A 14,175-nucleotide genomic window follows, 5' to 3' on the forward strand; every position below is an offset into this window, starting at 1 on the left:
AACCACAGTCTTCAGCCACAGCCCTGTCTTCTCTTGGGAGCCATTGAGTCCAGAAATGGTGGGGCTTGGATGTCTGTGGTTCCTGAGTAAATGTCCCACTTGGAAATAGGTGACCCTTTGAAACGTGGAAGCATTTTCCTGGAGCTGATGGCACCCGCTGTTTCTGTGCGTCCCAGAGCTGAGGCCTGGAGGGATCCAGGGCATTTCCGCACGAGCCGGCTGCAAACAAGCTTCATTCTGCTGGGGCCTGGCATCTTCTGGCCAACTTTAGGGGGCTGGTCTCAAGTGTGGCCATCGGGGAGTGTGATTGTCACTGCCCAGCGAAGTGTCTGCTCCCCAGACACATCCCCGAGCTCCCTGCTGTGGCCAGTGCCCGTCACCAAGTCTTCTTACCCTGTCCCTCTCAGGGATGGGCTCTGGGGTCATGGGGTCACTGTCTGCCAGTATTGCTTATCCTCAGGTCCCACAGGCACCTGATGTCTTTGGGGGGCCGGGACCTGGCATCTTGGCTGCTCCCCCCAAAGGTGGCTGGCCTGGGCAGCGTTTAGACAGGGTATCTCAGGGTCGCCCGGGTCCTGTGGAACAGGTGACCATCTCTGACGTCCCTGCAGTGGGATGCCCCTGCCTGGGGATTGGGGGTGCCGGCTGTGAAGAGGGGTCCTGTCTCTGCTCCTCTTTTTTTTTTTTTTTTTTAAAGATTTTATTTATTCATTTTTTCCCCCCAAAGCCCCAGCAGATAGTTGTATGTCATAGGTTCACATCCTTCTAGTTGCTGTACGTGGGACTCGGCCTCGCGCTGGACGGAGAAGTGGTGCCTCGGGGCGCGCCCGGGATCCAAACCCGGGCCGCCAGCATCAGAGCGCGCGCACTTAACCGCTAAGCCACGGAGCCGGCCCTCTGCTCCTCTTGTGGAAGGGGAATTGGAGGGCCCCCGAGGGACGTGGCAGTCTTAGGGGCTGCTGTAGGCAGAGCAGGTAGGCTAGCAGACTAGGTGTGTCTGGCAGACGGGCCACCTGGGCTCCCACCCACCCCAGCCCGAGGCCCTGGGAAGAAGGGCACCCTGTGCTTGCCGGCGTCGTGTGGGCAGCAGGGGCCTCAGCTGAGAATGGGGTGAGGCTGGCCTGGTGCACCTGCCCCCACCCGTGGAGATGGGGCTGTCCGTAGCTGGGCTGATCCCACCCTCAGATGCATAGGGGGCAGGAAGAGACGAGCCTCTGCTTGACCTCCGACAGCAAGGCTGCCCACTGGCCCTCACAGCCCCACCCGTGCTCCTGGAGGGTGGCCCTGACCAAGCTGCGGGCTGCCCTGTAGCTGCCCTTGAGTGCCGAATGACTCTCCAGGGAAAGTGACCTGAGGTCCTCCAGAGCGGAGGGAGGAAGGGGCATGGGCTGGGAGCCCTCCCAGCCAGCTTGCTCTGGCCTCAGTTGGGCCCAGGTGTCAGCTGGAGAGGGGCAGGCCAAGGGGCCGGCAGGGCAGTGGGAGATGGGCCATGGTGGCCGGGCTCGTCTCGTTGCAGGACAGACCAGCTGGGCATGTTCACACACAAGGAGTTTGAGCAACTGGCCCCCGTGCTGGACGGCTTCAGCCTCATGACCTACGACTACCCAACAGCACAGCAGTGAGTGTGGGTGCCATGGGGCCCCGTGGATTCCGTGACTTGGAGCAGAGATGCCCATTCCTTCTGGGGCCTGGACACTGGGCACTCAGAGAGGCGAGGCCTGGCTTCCTGCCAGCCTGCTGTCAGCTCTTGATTCCAGGGATGTGGAGGGCCTGGTCTTTTCTTCCCAAAGCCCACAATGGACCCTGAATTGGGTAGCCTTTTCATTCTGGAGGCACGTGACAGAGGGCAGCAGGTAGCCCCCATGGGAACACCATCCCAGGGCATCCGCTCACGTCACCAGGCCCTGGCTGCTGCATGGCAGCCGCTGGCACTGGGCTTGCTGCATTGCTGAGGAGAAGGTACTCCTGTAGGCAGGGGCCACTGCCCCGGGGGAGCCTTGGGTGTGGACAATGTCTGCCCACTGCTGCCTCTCCACCTCGGGCCTTGACCTCAGCTGCTTTGCTCCCCACAGAGGGCCCAGGCGAAGCAAATGCAGGCACAGGTGTCCAGCAGGAAGGCACCACAGGAAGCCTGAGTGTCTGCTGCCCTCTGCTTCCCATCATGTGCATGGACCCCTGCCCCAGCCTGGGGTGCCTGAGGTGGATGGCCTGAGGCCTCTGCCTGCCGCTGAAACCTGCTCCTCCCTCACACCTGCAGGCCTGGCCCCAATGCGCCGCTATCCTGGGTGCGAGCCTGCGTCCAGGTCCTGGACCCCAAGTCCAAGTGGCGGAGCAAGATCCTCCTGGGGCTGAACTTCTACGGCATGGACTACGCAGCCTCCAGGGATGCCCGCGAGCCTGTCATTGGGGCCAGGTGAGCTGGGGACGCCTCACCATGCCTGGCAGCCTCCTGTGCTGCCCTGCACCCGAGGCCCTTGTGCTGGTGGGTCTGCACGTCTCCCGGAGGCAATGGGGTGGAGCAAGGGAGAAAGCCTGGCAGCATCCGAGCCTGCGCACCAGGCACCTGCAGGGGAGCCTCTCTGAGTCTCTCTGGTTGGGGGGTGCTGTCCTAGCGCCCCTTAAGCTGGGGTACCCCCCGAGTTTCCCCCGTCGGTGGGCATGTGGACATGGTCCTGGCCCGGGACTTCAGCTGCTGTGGAGGCTCTGCGTTCTGTTGTTGATCCAGACATCCCCCTGGTATTTCTCTCTTCTGCCTGAAGGACACCCTTTACATTTCTCCCTGTGTGGTTCTGGTCTTGTTGAATTCTTTTCAGTTTATTTTGCTTGTTGTTTTTTGGAAGATATTTTTGCTGGGTATAGAATTCTGGGTCGTCAGGTTTTTTTCCTGTACTTTCATGATGTCACTTCACCATCTTCCTGCTGCGTTCTGTCCAATGAGACTCTCGAGGTAGTTAACCTCTGTTCCTCCGTGCATACTGCCCCCAGCACCCACTGCAGTTTGGTTACGATGCCTTCGTGTAGTTTTTTTTGTGTTTCTTGCACCTGGTTGTCATTGAGCTTTTTGGATCTGTGGATTTATACTTTTTATGAAATTTGGAGAAATTTAGGCCAGTTTCTCCAAATATTTTTTCTGTCCCTTTTTCTCTTTCTAGGCCTACAAATGACATACATATTAGGGTAGTCGATTTGTGCCCCACCCACTGATACTCATTTTATTTTTTTGGACTTTTTTTTTTGTTTTCTTTTATTCGCTTTTCCTGCTGTCTTCAGATTCACTGACTGTTTCTTGCCGTGTCTGCTCTGCCGTTAATCCCACCCAGTGCTTCTTCCCCTCACGTGTTGTAGTTCGCACATCTAGCAGTTTCTTTGGGTCTTCTGTGTGTCTCCTAAACTCCACGAGTGTGGACTCAGCTCTAACAGCTGCTTGGCATCCTTGCTCGCTGCTTCCATGTTGAGTCTGTTCTGGGTCCGGTTGGCTGGCAGCTCACTCCATGGCCCTGTCCAGCCTACCCTCTGCCATCTAGCTCCTGGGTTAGATGCTACATGCTGTGAATTTTGCTGCACTGGGCATTTTAGCATTCCTAAATCTTCTCCACCTTTGTTCTGAGGGCCATCACGTTCCCTGAAACCGTGTCAGTCAGCCAATTTTCTCGAGAACCTGGTCCTGTCAGTGGAGAGTGTGTCCAGAGACCATGATCTGGGCATGCGCATGCCCAGTACAGCTCTGTTGTCCTTTTCAGGGCAATTTCTGCGGGTCACCCACAGGGTGACCTGCTTGCTGCCAGGGACACAGCACATCAGCCCAGGCAGGGGGCCCCTCCTGATCTGAGGAGGGGGCCTCCAGAACCAGGAGGAACGCCTGTGAGAGGCTGAGACCACCCCTTACCTCAGCTGCCCTTGGATTGGGCCACTTCATGGGTGGGACGTCAGGGTCAGCCATGGTCTGAGGCAGGGACAGAGAACTGGTGGTCCTGCCGAGACCATGTCCCATGTCCACATGGCTGGTGCTGGGGTCAGAGGTCTGGTGCAGGCCTGGGGTGCCTGCTCCACTCCTGGCCCCTGGTGCTGGGCACGGCTCTGCATCTCTGAACCTGGGCCTGTCCCTCTGCTGAGAAGGGCCTGGGGAAGTGGTGTGGACAGTGGGAGCTGGGGCAGGAAGGCCAGGGAGCAGCTCCTCAGCTCCTGGGGGGCTCTTGCCTGGGGGCAGCCCGGGGCTGAGATGGTGCCCGGCCACTCGCTGGGGCGTTACCCCGTCTTCCTACAGCAGAGTGGGGCTCTTGGTGTCTGGCCAGCCTGTCCCTCAGAGCCCCACATGTCTGTCTGTCCTTCTGGTCAGGGCTGCTCTGTGCTCTGCCCCTCCCCCACCACAGCCCTTCCCTGACATGGGATTCCTGGGAGGTTCTAGAAGCATTGCTGGTGGCCCCCCGATCTTTCCCCACCTCCCTGAAGGGGTGTCCATCTCAGGGAGGCATTGAGTGGAGCTGTGTCCAGAGTTTGGGCTCCCGGCATCAGTCTTGGGGGAGCCTGGCCATGACGTCTACTGACCAGTCAGCCAGGAATAGGAGGGTGCTTTCTCCTGCTGTGGAGGGAGGCGTCACCCAGCCAGGGCCGCCTGTGTGGAGCCAGAGGGACCTAGTGCCCCCAGCCACCTCTGCTCCAGCCTCAGGCTCTGCTGACCCAGGCCTGTGGGAGGCAGGAGCTGTTGGCCTTGAGGTACCACTCGTCTCAGTCAGCTCAGGCTGCCACACAGACACCACAGCCAGGGGGCTCGAACCACAGACGTTACTATGTCCGGTCCTGAGGCTGGACGTCCGAGATCGAGGCATGGGCAGGGCTGGTTCCTTCTGAGGCTTCTCTCCTTGGTGTGTAGATGGCCATCTTCTCCCTGTGTCCTCACATGGTTGTCCCTGTGTGCGCATCTGTGTCCTGATCTCCTCTTCTCATAAGGACCCCAGTCACACTGGACTAGGGTCCACCCTAGTGAGCTCACTCTACCTTAATCACCTCTTTAAAGACCCCATCTCCAAATACAGTCCCATCTGAGGTGCTGGGGGTTAGGGCTTCAATGTATGAATTTGGGGGGGCACAGTTCATCTCCCATACCACCTGAGGGGTGAAGAATTATAATTTAGTCACTAAATGTGGACCCAGCAGTAGCCTATGAAGTGGGGTTGTTGCGGCCATTAGCCCCAGCTCGTGTGGGTCAGATGACAAAAGGCACCACGCGGCCTCTGCTGGCCACCAGTGCCCAGCCCCTGACTGTTCTGAGGAGAGGCTGGGGAACAAGGAATTTCAATTACAAAGGTGTGTGTGTGCACGTGTGGGTGCACATGTGCGTGTGCCCCTGTACACACATACAGACTTTTCTCTGAGGCACTGGGATTCTGGTTGCCCCCCAACCAGGGACGGAAGGCTGTATCCCATCCCAGTCCCCACCCACAGCTGGGAGATCCCCCCACAGAGGCTACAGGCCCCTGCTCCTCCTCTTCCCAGATGTGCCCCTCACAGGTAACTGTTGGCGCCCGCCTGGAGATAGCAGGTGATGGAGATCTGGGTGTGGCTGGGCCCTGTGTTGGGGACGGGCGCTCACCGCCCTGCCTCACCTTGGTGGGGAACAGATGCCAGCTCAGCAGGGCCTCCCTCGGGGCCGGAATAAAGACCGGCTGCCAGAGCGGGCAGAGTGCTGACCCAGCAGGGCTGCAGCTCACGCACCTCAAGGGCATGCAGTGGGTCGGGCAGCGGCACCTGCTTGCTCCTGCCCAGTGAGTTTGTCCTGCAGAGGGCGGCTGAAGGGGACCAGACGGAGATGACAGATCTGTGACGGGCAGACAGAGTCAGGCACTGCCAGCCCAAGGCTTTAGAAGCCAGCTGGGGGTCGTGTCTGCCTTTGGGGAGGGCCGTGGTGTGGTGCTGCCCCAGAACCCCCTCTGTGAGTGAATGGTGCTCCCACCTCCCCGGGCAGCTGAGTATCTGAGTGGGGTGTCTATGCCTGCTGGGCCGCTGGCTCTCCTCAGGACGGCAGACCCTGAGGACCTTCCTCCCAATCCCGACTCGGCCCCTCCCGTTGACCTGCCGCCCGGTGGAGGCCACGCAAGCCCAGCGCAGTGTTCAGTCAAGGTGTGCAAGGTCGCACGAGCTGCCATTTGGGGGGCCCCAGGGTCCTCCCCATCCGGTCCCCTCGCACTCTCTTCTCTGAGCTATGGTGACTTAAGTGACATCAGCATCAGCTCCATTTGCACCGAATTTCTGTTTTTCTCACTGAAACTACTTTTGAGCTGCAGCTGCCCCTTGTAGCACAGGGAAAAGATATGGGCACCCCTCAGTCCCATCCGCACCCCCTACACACGTGCGCCCCTGGGCCAGGCACCTGCCTCCTGGACCAGTCTGCTCTCCAGTCCCCAGCCTTCTCAGGAGCCCGGACCAGAGCCTACCCCTTGGCCCTCACCTGCCGCCCGCCATCTGACCACCCGCCCCCCCGAGTGAGCCTCAGGCGTGGGGAACCTGTCAGGCCAGGCCTCCGCTGACCCCTGTGGGTTGTTGTCAACCTCCATTGCCCACAGCCTGATTTCTTCCAGGCCATCCTCCTGGCTTGCAGAGCAGGGTTGACATGTGTGCTCGTGGGTGTTGGGGGGTGTGGCATGCAGAGGACCCTGGGAGGCGTGGGTCAGGGCCTCTCCCACAGCTAGGCAGCCCTCCCCCTTCTCAGGGCCAAACCCCTTCCATCTGGTGAATCAGACAGAAGAGCTTAGCAGTGGGGCTCAGGGATCGATACCTGTGTCTGGCAGGGGAGAGGAGGGCAGCCTCAGCAGGGGACAAGCACGTTCACTCAGGTCCTGCACCCCCAGAAGTGTAGCTCACCAGGACACACACCCCAGCCAGTCGCCTGCAAGAACCTACCATGACAGCCCCTGTTCCCCATGCGGGGGACAGGCTAGTTGTGAGGTGCTGGTGAGCCCCATGGCCACTCGGGCTCTCTCCAGCTCCCTCACCGACAGAGCTCAGGTAGCCTGTCTCGGGATTATCTGCCCTCCCTGTCTTGACCTCTCCAGCTAAGACGCAGACCCTTTGTGGCGGGAGTCCCTAGTCCCCTCTGGGGGCTGTGGGGGATCAGCTGCCTCACCATCTGCTCAGCTGCAGACAGGGCCAGGACCCCATGGCAGGGCGGGAGGCCAGCTCCCTCAGGCTGGCAGTGTGTCGTTTCCTGGCCTCTGGCAGCCAGGCCAGCGTTGTGCACGCCAAAGGCCCCGTCTGCGGGGGCTGTGGCACACGTTCTGCTTTTTCCCTCCTCGCCCCACAGCCTCTGTTGGCCATCCCTGGACGACACGCAGACCCCATCATGACCACAGCCGGGCTCCTGTGTGTGTGGCCTGGGTACTCCCTGACTTTGAGGATTTGGGGCGGCTATGAAACACCCCAGGAAGGGCCAAGGCCCCCCACACTGCAGACACATGTGCCCCCAGGGCACTGGTCTGGGTACTGGTCTGTGGTTCCCCCATGGCTGCGAAGGCCTCATCCAGAGAGGCTGTCCTGCTCCCCTGGCGTGCCAGGATGTTCCCTGAGGCCCAGCCCAGCCCCGCGAGAGCCCCAGCACCCATCAAGGTGGCACCTCTTCTCCTGCACCTTTGGGGCCCACATCCCCCACCCTGCTGAGCCTCTCCTGCCCTTGCCCAGGGGGGCCTCCCGGGGACGCCAGTGAGAGCCAGCCAACTGGAGCACGGCCAGATGGGTCCCTAAGGGCGGGCCACACCCCAGCAGGCCCAACTCCCCATCTCGGAAGCTGGTGCCGTCCAGGGCAGCGGTCCAGCCAAGGGTCACAGTACCGGTGGGCCTCTCCGCCCAGTGGACACGGGCGGCGTGGACTTGGCTAGGCCCGGCGCGTGCAAGGGTGCGCTTCGGTTCTCGTGTGGGGGGGTGGGTCACAGCACAGAGTGCAGGGAGACCGCAGGTCCCCCCGACAGAGGCGGAAGCGCAGTGGGGCTGGAGTTGCCTTCTGGCTTGGGAGTGCCCCTCCGTCCTTCTCTGTCCCTCCCCCCCACACTCCCCCCTTATCTTTGTCCCTCTGGGGCTGTGGCCAGCACTGCACCCGTGCACCCTGACTTGCTCTCTCCTGTTGGAGTCCTTTTTCCAAGAGAAGCTTCCAGCTGGTCTCCCAGAGGTGACTCCCCCGACCAGGAGGCCCAGGAACGTCCTTGATCACACTTGATCTGCTCTCCCTAGAAACATGTAGAATGTTCTCCTCGTTTCTGATGTCCCTGAATCCTTCCATGACGTGCCTCAGTGTGTTTTCATTGGTAATTTCTTTGTGGTGTTCCTTGAACCTTTCAGTCTGAGGCTGTGTAACTCTTTTGAGGGAGGATACAATTCACATACCATAAAACTCATCATTTCAAAGCGTACAGTTCAGTAGCATTTAGTGCATTCACAGGGTTGTGCAGTCCCCATCTCTAATTCCAGAACATTCCATCACCCCAGAAAGAAGCCCCATGTCCTTTTAGCAGCCCCCACACATACCCCAGCCCTGGCGACTCTCTTCTACCTTCTGTGTGGGTTTGTCTGGTCTGGATGTTTCATAGAAATGTGATTACACAATGTGTAGCTGCAGCCTTTTGTTTTAATTTAGGAAAATGCTCAGTCTTTATTTCTTAAGCATTTTCTCTCCGTTATTTCTCCCTTCCTCTGGGCATCTTCTGGTGCTGATGTCAGCACTTCCTCCTCACGCCCTCTCGCCTCCGTCTTCCCTCTGCTTTCTCTGTGTCCTTTCCCTCTGGCCTGTTCCTGGCCCGTCCCTCAGCCCAGTCCCTCAGCCCACGGGTCCCTACTCTGCCTCTCATATTTCGGGTTGTAGCCGCTTCCCAGCTCCCTGTGGCCCTGCTGTTCCCCTGGAGCTGGCCCGCCTGGTGGCATGTTTGCACAATTGTCCCTCCCCAGGGCTCACACCCCATTCTGGCTTCTCTGTGTCCCCATCGCCCACTTGGTGATCCCCAGGGCTGTGCTCAGGCGAGCATGGGGTTCTGTGCCCCCCACCGTGGCACCACCAGGCTTAGGCCTCCAGGGGCAAGGGACCAGGTGCTCTCTGGGGTCGTGGCTGAGCCCCGACAGAGACCCCAGCCTTGGCTGCCCCAACCACAGCCTCACCTCCTCTAGTAGGCAGCAGATTTTGAGGGGCAACCACAGAGGCCCCCACAGGAGAAGGTGTGGGCAGGCAGAGCTCCCCACAGACCAGAGGGCCCAGGGTCACCCCACCCTACAGCATCTGCCCAGGGCCCCGGGATGAGACCAGGGGGCTTGATCAAGTGGAGTCAGATGCCCACCCTCCCCCTAGCACACCCTGTTCTCCCCTGGCATCCCCTGCCTGTCCCAGATTCTTCTCGTAGAGAGCCACTTAGCAGACATCTGATCGAAGCTGCAAATGACACCTAGCATGGTGTTTTATTTTTTATTTATTTATTTTTTAAATTATTTATTTATTTTTCCCCCAAAGCCCCAGTAGATAGTTGTATGTCATAGCTGCACATCCTTCTAGTTGCTGTATGTGGGACGCGGCCTTAGCATGGCCGGAGAAGCAGTGCGTCGGTGCGTGCCTGGGATCCGAACCCGGGCCGCCAGCAGCAGAGCGCACACACTTAACCGCTAAGCCACGGGGCCGGCCCATAGCATGGTGTTTTAACTAAGGATGATCCAGTAGTTTTGGGTGATTAGAGCTGGTTGATGGGGGTCACGGCTGTGCCTGGCCCAGACCCCATGGGGAGCAGATCAGATGGGCCCCTTGACGATGCCTGGGCACGTGTGTCCCCCGACATGGCTGACCACCGCCACCTCCCCCTCGGATACCCCACTGCTCTGTCCAGTCCTGACCCCGGCTCCCACAGATGTCTCGCAGTGCAGCCAAGAGCACCAGGGCCCCTGCCGCCACCACCCCCTCTCCTCCCTCCTCAGAGCCCAGGCTGCAGGCCCTGTCTGTGCCTCCTCCCTCGGGCTGCAGGTACCTGTCCTGTCCAGTCGTCAGCTGCCTGCCGGGGAGGACTGCAGAGAGACATTGAATGTGCCTTACAAGACGTGGGGTGCGCTGGAAACCGTCGTCCTGGCCCAGGGCACCGTGGGAACCCGCCTGTCCCCTGTGTGTCTCCTGCAGGGTGACGGTCTGTGTGTCTCAAACCACTGGCTCCTGGCGATCGGGAAGGGCCTGCCGCAGGCTTGGGGCCGCCATGTCCACAGTGAGGAGGGCAGGCCGAGGGCAACCTGGCCTCTGGAAGGGCCCAGAAACCACTGCCCCGGGCTGCTGTCCCCAGAGAGCTGAGTGGGGTCCTGCGGGGCTTCCAGGAGCTGCCCCCAGGCCCTGTTCATCTTCTGAAGCCTGTGGCTTGCCCCAAGCGCCCCCTCAGTTGCAGAAGTTGCTGCGTCTCCTGCAAGCACCCGGGCTGCCCCGTCTCCCCAGCAGGCACCTTGCCCCAAATGCAGGTGCCCTCACTCTGCCCGCTTGGACGCACCTGGTGCAGAGATGACACAGTGAGAGGTTCACTCAGGACACCAGGCATTGGCACGGTCGCGCACTTACCTCAAGTCATGGCACACAGCGGAGAGCTTAGAAATGCTGCCGGGGCTTCTGCTCAAATCTCAGGAGCCGTCTATTGGGCATTTCTGTCCTCCCCCAGCGAGGACCCTGGACGCTGCAGCAGGAGGCGCCCGTCCTGCAGCTGCCCTGGGCCGAATGTTCCAGGCCCTGTCCCGTGGTCCTGCTTCCTGGCATTCCCTCACGTCCAGTGTGCACACCTGGCGCTCCCACCCGGCCCAGCGTGCTGCTGGCGCTCCACAGACCATCGGGGGATGACAGCCCCCTGAGTCCTGCTGCCCCTGGGTGGCCTCACCCCTTCCATGACAGCCGTGGCCACCACTCTCCTGTCCGGGTGTCAGGGCTGTCGGCGAGGCCTCCAGGGGGCTGGGGTGCCAGGCGGGCCGGGGACAGTTCCTACACCCATGTCCCGGTCTCCCCCAGGTACATCCAGACACTGAAGGACCACAGGCCCCGGATGGTGTGGGACAGCCAGGCCGCCGAGCATTTCTTCGAGTACAAGAAGTGAGTGTCCAGGAGGAGGCCCTGGGTGAGGGTGGGGGCACATGCCCAGGCTGGCCGGGGGTCACAAGCTTAACCTCTGGCCCTGAGGGCCAGCCCAAGGAGTAGGACCCACAGAGGGGCCTTTCCAGCAGGACCTGAGACCTGGCTGGAAGGTGGGGAGGAGCTGGGAGAACGAGGGGAGGCAGGGCGGGCAAGGCCCACGGGCCACTCCCTTTTGCAGGAGCCGCGGCGGGAGGCACGTCATCTTCTACCCGACTCTGAAGGTACGTGTGGGCCCAGCTGTGGCGCTGGGGGCGGGGGCAGCAGGCATGACCCCTTCCCGCAGTGACCCTTGCCCACAGCGAGGCCATGGTGGGCAGTGGGTCAGCACGGGATGAGGGGCTCAGGCCTGGGCACGTTCGGGGGCTGCCATGGTGACGAGAGGCAGAGGCTGACGCCCCCCTCTGCCTGCAGTCTTTGCAGGTGCGGCTGGCGCTGGCCAGGGAGCTGGGCGTCGGGGTGTCCATCTGGGAGCTGGGCCAGGGCCTGGACTACTTCTACGACCTGCTCTAGGCCCAGCCCTGGAGCAGATATGTGCTTTCTGAGTGACGGAGTGACTGACATGCAAAATACAGACTTCTCTGTTTTCCATACTGTGTCTGCTGTCCTCTCGGGCCGGGGCAGAGGGGTCCTGGATCCTGGCCCCCTCGTCAGTGACGGGGGAGGGACAGTCCTGGCCGGGGGTGCCCCAAGAACACAGGACCTTCTTCCCCAGCCCTTGCTGGCTGCCTGCCATCTGCTGGGTGGAGGCAGGACCCACAGTCCCCACCCCACAGGGCGGCCTGGCGGGGCCTTTCCCATGGCACCCAGAGTCCAGGCTGCTCCACGTGGCCTGTGGTTCACTGTGAGTTTGGAGTCTCCCACACCTGGACTCCAAGCCCCTGGCAGGGGCAGCTCCACCCAGCATCACCCCAGGACCATGTGAAGGGGCCCTGGCCTCCCACTGCCCACACAGGCTCAGCCCGCCAAGGCTGCAAGCAGAGTCACACAGATGAACCCACCAAACACCACACGGCGAGGGTGTGGGGGCTGCTGGAGAAACCGGGGCTCGGAGAAGCCAGCCCTGCCCCAGAGGACCCGGGCCTGGACAGCAGGGCAGCAGCAGGACCCCTGAGAGCCCATTGGTGCTCATGGGCCATGGGGTCACCGTGGAATGACAGTGTGCTGGCAGGTCCCAGTGCCTGTGGGTGCAGCCACACTCCCAGGATGAAACAGGGATTGCCAGGAGTCAGAGGACAGCTGGCCCCTAGCCCCCATCCGCTATCCCCTTGTCCCTTCAGCCAGGAGGGCTCCTCACCCTCACTCCTGGTGATTAACCTTAGTGGCTCCAAGCGGATGAATCCCTCCGTAATCAGCGCTGAGCCAGGGTGCTGACCGGGCGGACTTGCTGTCAGATGCTGCATGTGAGCTCGTGGCTGCACCCCGGGCTCTGGCTTCCCTGAAGCACTTGGGGTCCCGGGCAGGGAGTGCTGGGGACAGGGTCACATCCCACCCTCCTCCTGTGGCATGTGAACAAGGGAGGGTTTTAAGGGGATAGATGTCTGTCCTTGGGGTCAAAGTCTGGCTAGGCCCACCAGTCCCTCGTGAAAGCCACTCTGCCTGCAGGAGCTGCCTAGACGAAGGACCCCGCTGTTCGAGGTGTAGGCAGGAGGTCCAGCCTCATGGGCCCACGACAGAAACCAGCCCGGCTGGGAGGGCAGCCAGACTGGGCTCCCCACTTCTGCCAGTGTGGGCTGTGGCCAGGAGCTCAGGATGTGGGTCAGACAGGCCCTGCCAACTACCCCTGCCCACGACCCACCCAGAGGCCCTGGGGCTGCCCCCACCCAGGCCTGCTCTCCGGGTGGAGTAGGGCAGACTGTTGATTCTGAGAAACCAACCCACCTTCCCAGATGGGAAGGCTGGGCCTGACCAGAAGAATGGATGGGAGTTTGGGGGTGAAGTGGGGCCATTGTGAGAAGTCAGTGCGCTCAGCTGCTGTGGGTTGTGTGTGTGTGTGTGTATGTGTGTGCGTGCACACTCCAGCATGTGTGCGTGTGTTCACGTGTGCGTCTGTCTGCATGTGGGTCGGTGGGCAGGAATGCTGCTGGCACGTGGGGCCACAGCTCAGGTCTCCCTGGGCCAGACTGTCTCCCCAACATGGCTGCTCTGGCTGTGGGCAGGGCCAGAGGGCAGAGCAGCAGGCACAGGCCAGTCCCCTCTCCCCCAGCTTCGAAGGCCCAGGTGGTGGGGAGCAGGGAGGCCGCTGCACCAGGGCAGGCGTTGGATTCTGATGAGTCTGGAAGTCTGTAGAGGAGTTCGGGGGTGTGTAGGGTGTGTGGGAGGGTCAGTTGTGGGGGGCCTGCAGTGTGAGTCCACATGTCAGTGGATGTAGAGCCAGGTGGGTGACGGGACACCAGGCATGTGGGGGGACTTCTCAGTTTGGGGATGGGGGACTGGGAGGCATCCCCCAGAGGCATCCACATGGGGAGAAAAGTGAGCCTGAGAACCATGCAGAGGCACCAGCCAGTGCAGGGCAGCATGTGGCATCGGCACGGAGGCCGGGCCCTGCACGTCCCAGTAGGACCCTGGTGGAGCAGGGGCTGCCAGAGCAGCTCAGGGGCCATGGGAGAAACTGAGTCAGGGCTGGACGCAGAGGCACCTGGAGTCTAAGGGGGCCACGTAAGAGGCTGTGAGCAAGAAGGGTCCCAGGTCTGCAAGTCATTTCTCTTGCTCCTGCAAAACCATGTACGCACGCTGGGCACACAGAACGAGGAGCAAGGGAGGCAGGAGATCAGGGTTGGAGAGAAACGCGAATGGGGGACCTGGGTCCAGGCCAGAGGGCAGAGTGGGCGCTGGCCGGGGTCAAGGGGGGGACAGTACTGCTGGATGTGCGACTGTCCTCAGGTCATTTCTGGCTGCTTGCTGCTACATAAGAATCAGCTTGGATGCGTTAACTGTGTCCTGAGGCCTGCTAACTCCATGTGTTAGCGCTGGTGGTAAATCCCCTGGGGTTCTGGGGGCTTCCATGGAGCGAGGATGGCAGTGTGGGTGGGGCATGGAGACATGACAGGAATCAGCGAGGG

The 14,175-nt window shown here is 61.1% G+C and overlaps 1 protein-coding gene across 3 annotated transcripts in view; it reads left to right on the forward strand.

The window, feature by feature from the left end:
• CHID1 (chitinase domain containing 1) overlaps window positions 1-12,053 on the forward strand; it is a 30,070-nt gene extending 18,017 nt beyond the window's left edge. For 2 of the 3 annotated variants that reach the window (XM_087422401.1, XM_087422400.1), the window contains exons 9-12: window positions 1,517-1,618; window positions 2,258-2,413; window positions 10,994-11,074; window positions 11,528-12,053. In XM_087422401.1, coding sequence (XP_087278527.1) covers window positions 1,517-1,618; window positions 2,258-2,413; window positions 10,994-11,074; window positions 11,528-12,038 — 850 coding nt within the window. In that variant the 3' untranslated portion in view covers window positions 12,039-12,053. Of the gene's footprint in view, window positions 1-1,516; window positions 1,619-2,257; window positions 2,414-10,993; window positions 11,075-11,294; window positions 11,338-11,527 lie in introns of all 3 variants that reach the window. The other variant, XM_004441034.3, reaches the window with a different exon arrangement.
• Window positions 12,054-14,175: the final 2,122 nt, after the last annotated feature.

The sequence above is a fragment of the Ceratotherium simum genome, chromosome 34 (genome assembly GCF_057802395.1).
Source record: "Ceratotherium simum simum isolate JZ-2026a chromosome 34, ASM5780239v1, whole genome shotgun sequence".
Taxonomy (NCBI): domain Eukaryota; kingdom Metazoa; phylum Chordata; class Mammalia; order Perissodactyla; family Rhinocerotidae; genus Ceratotherium; species Ceratotherium simum.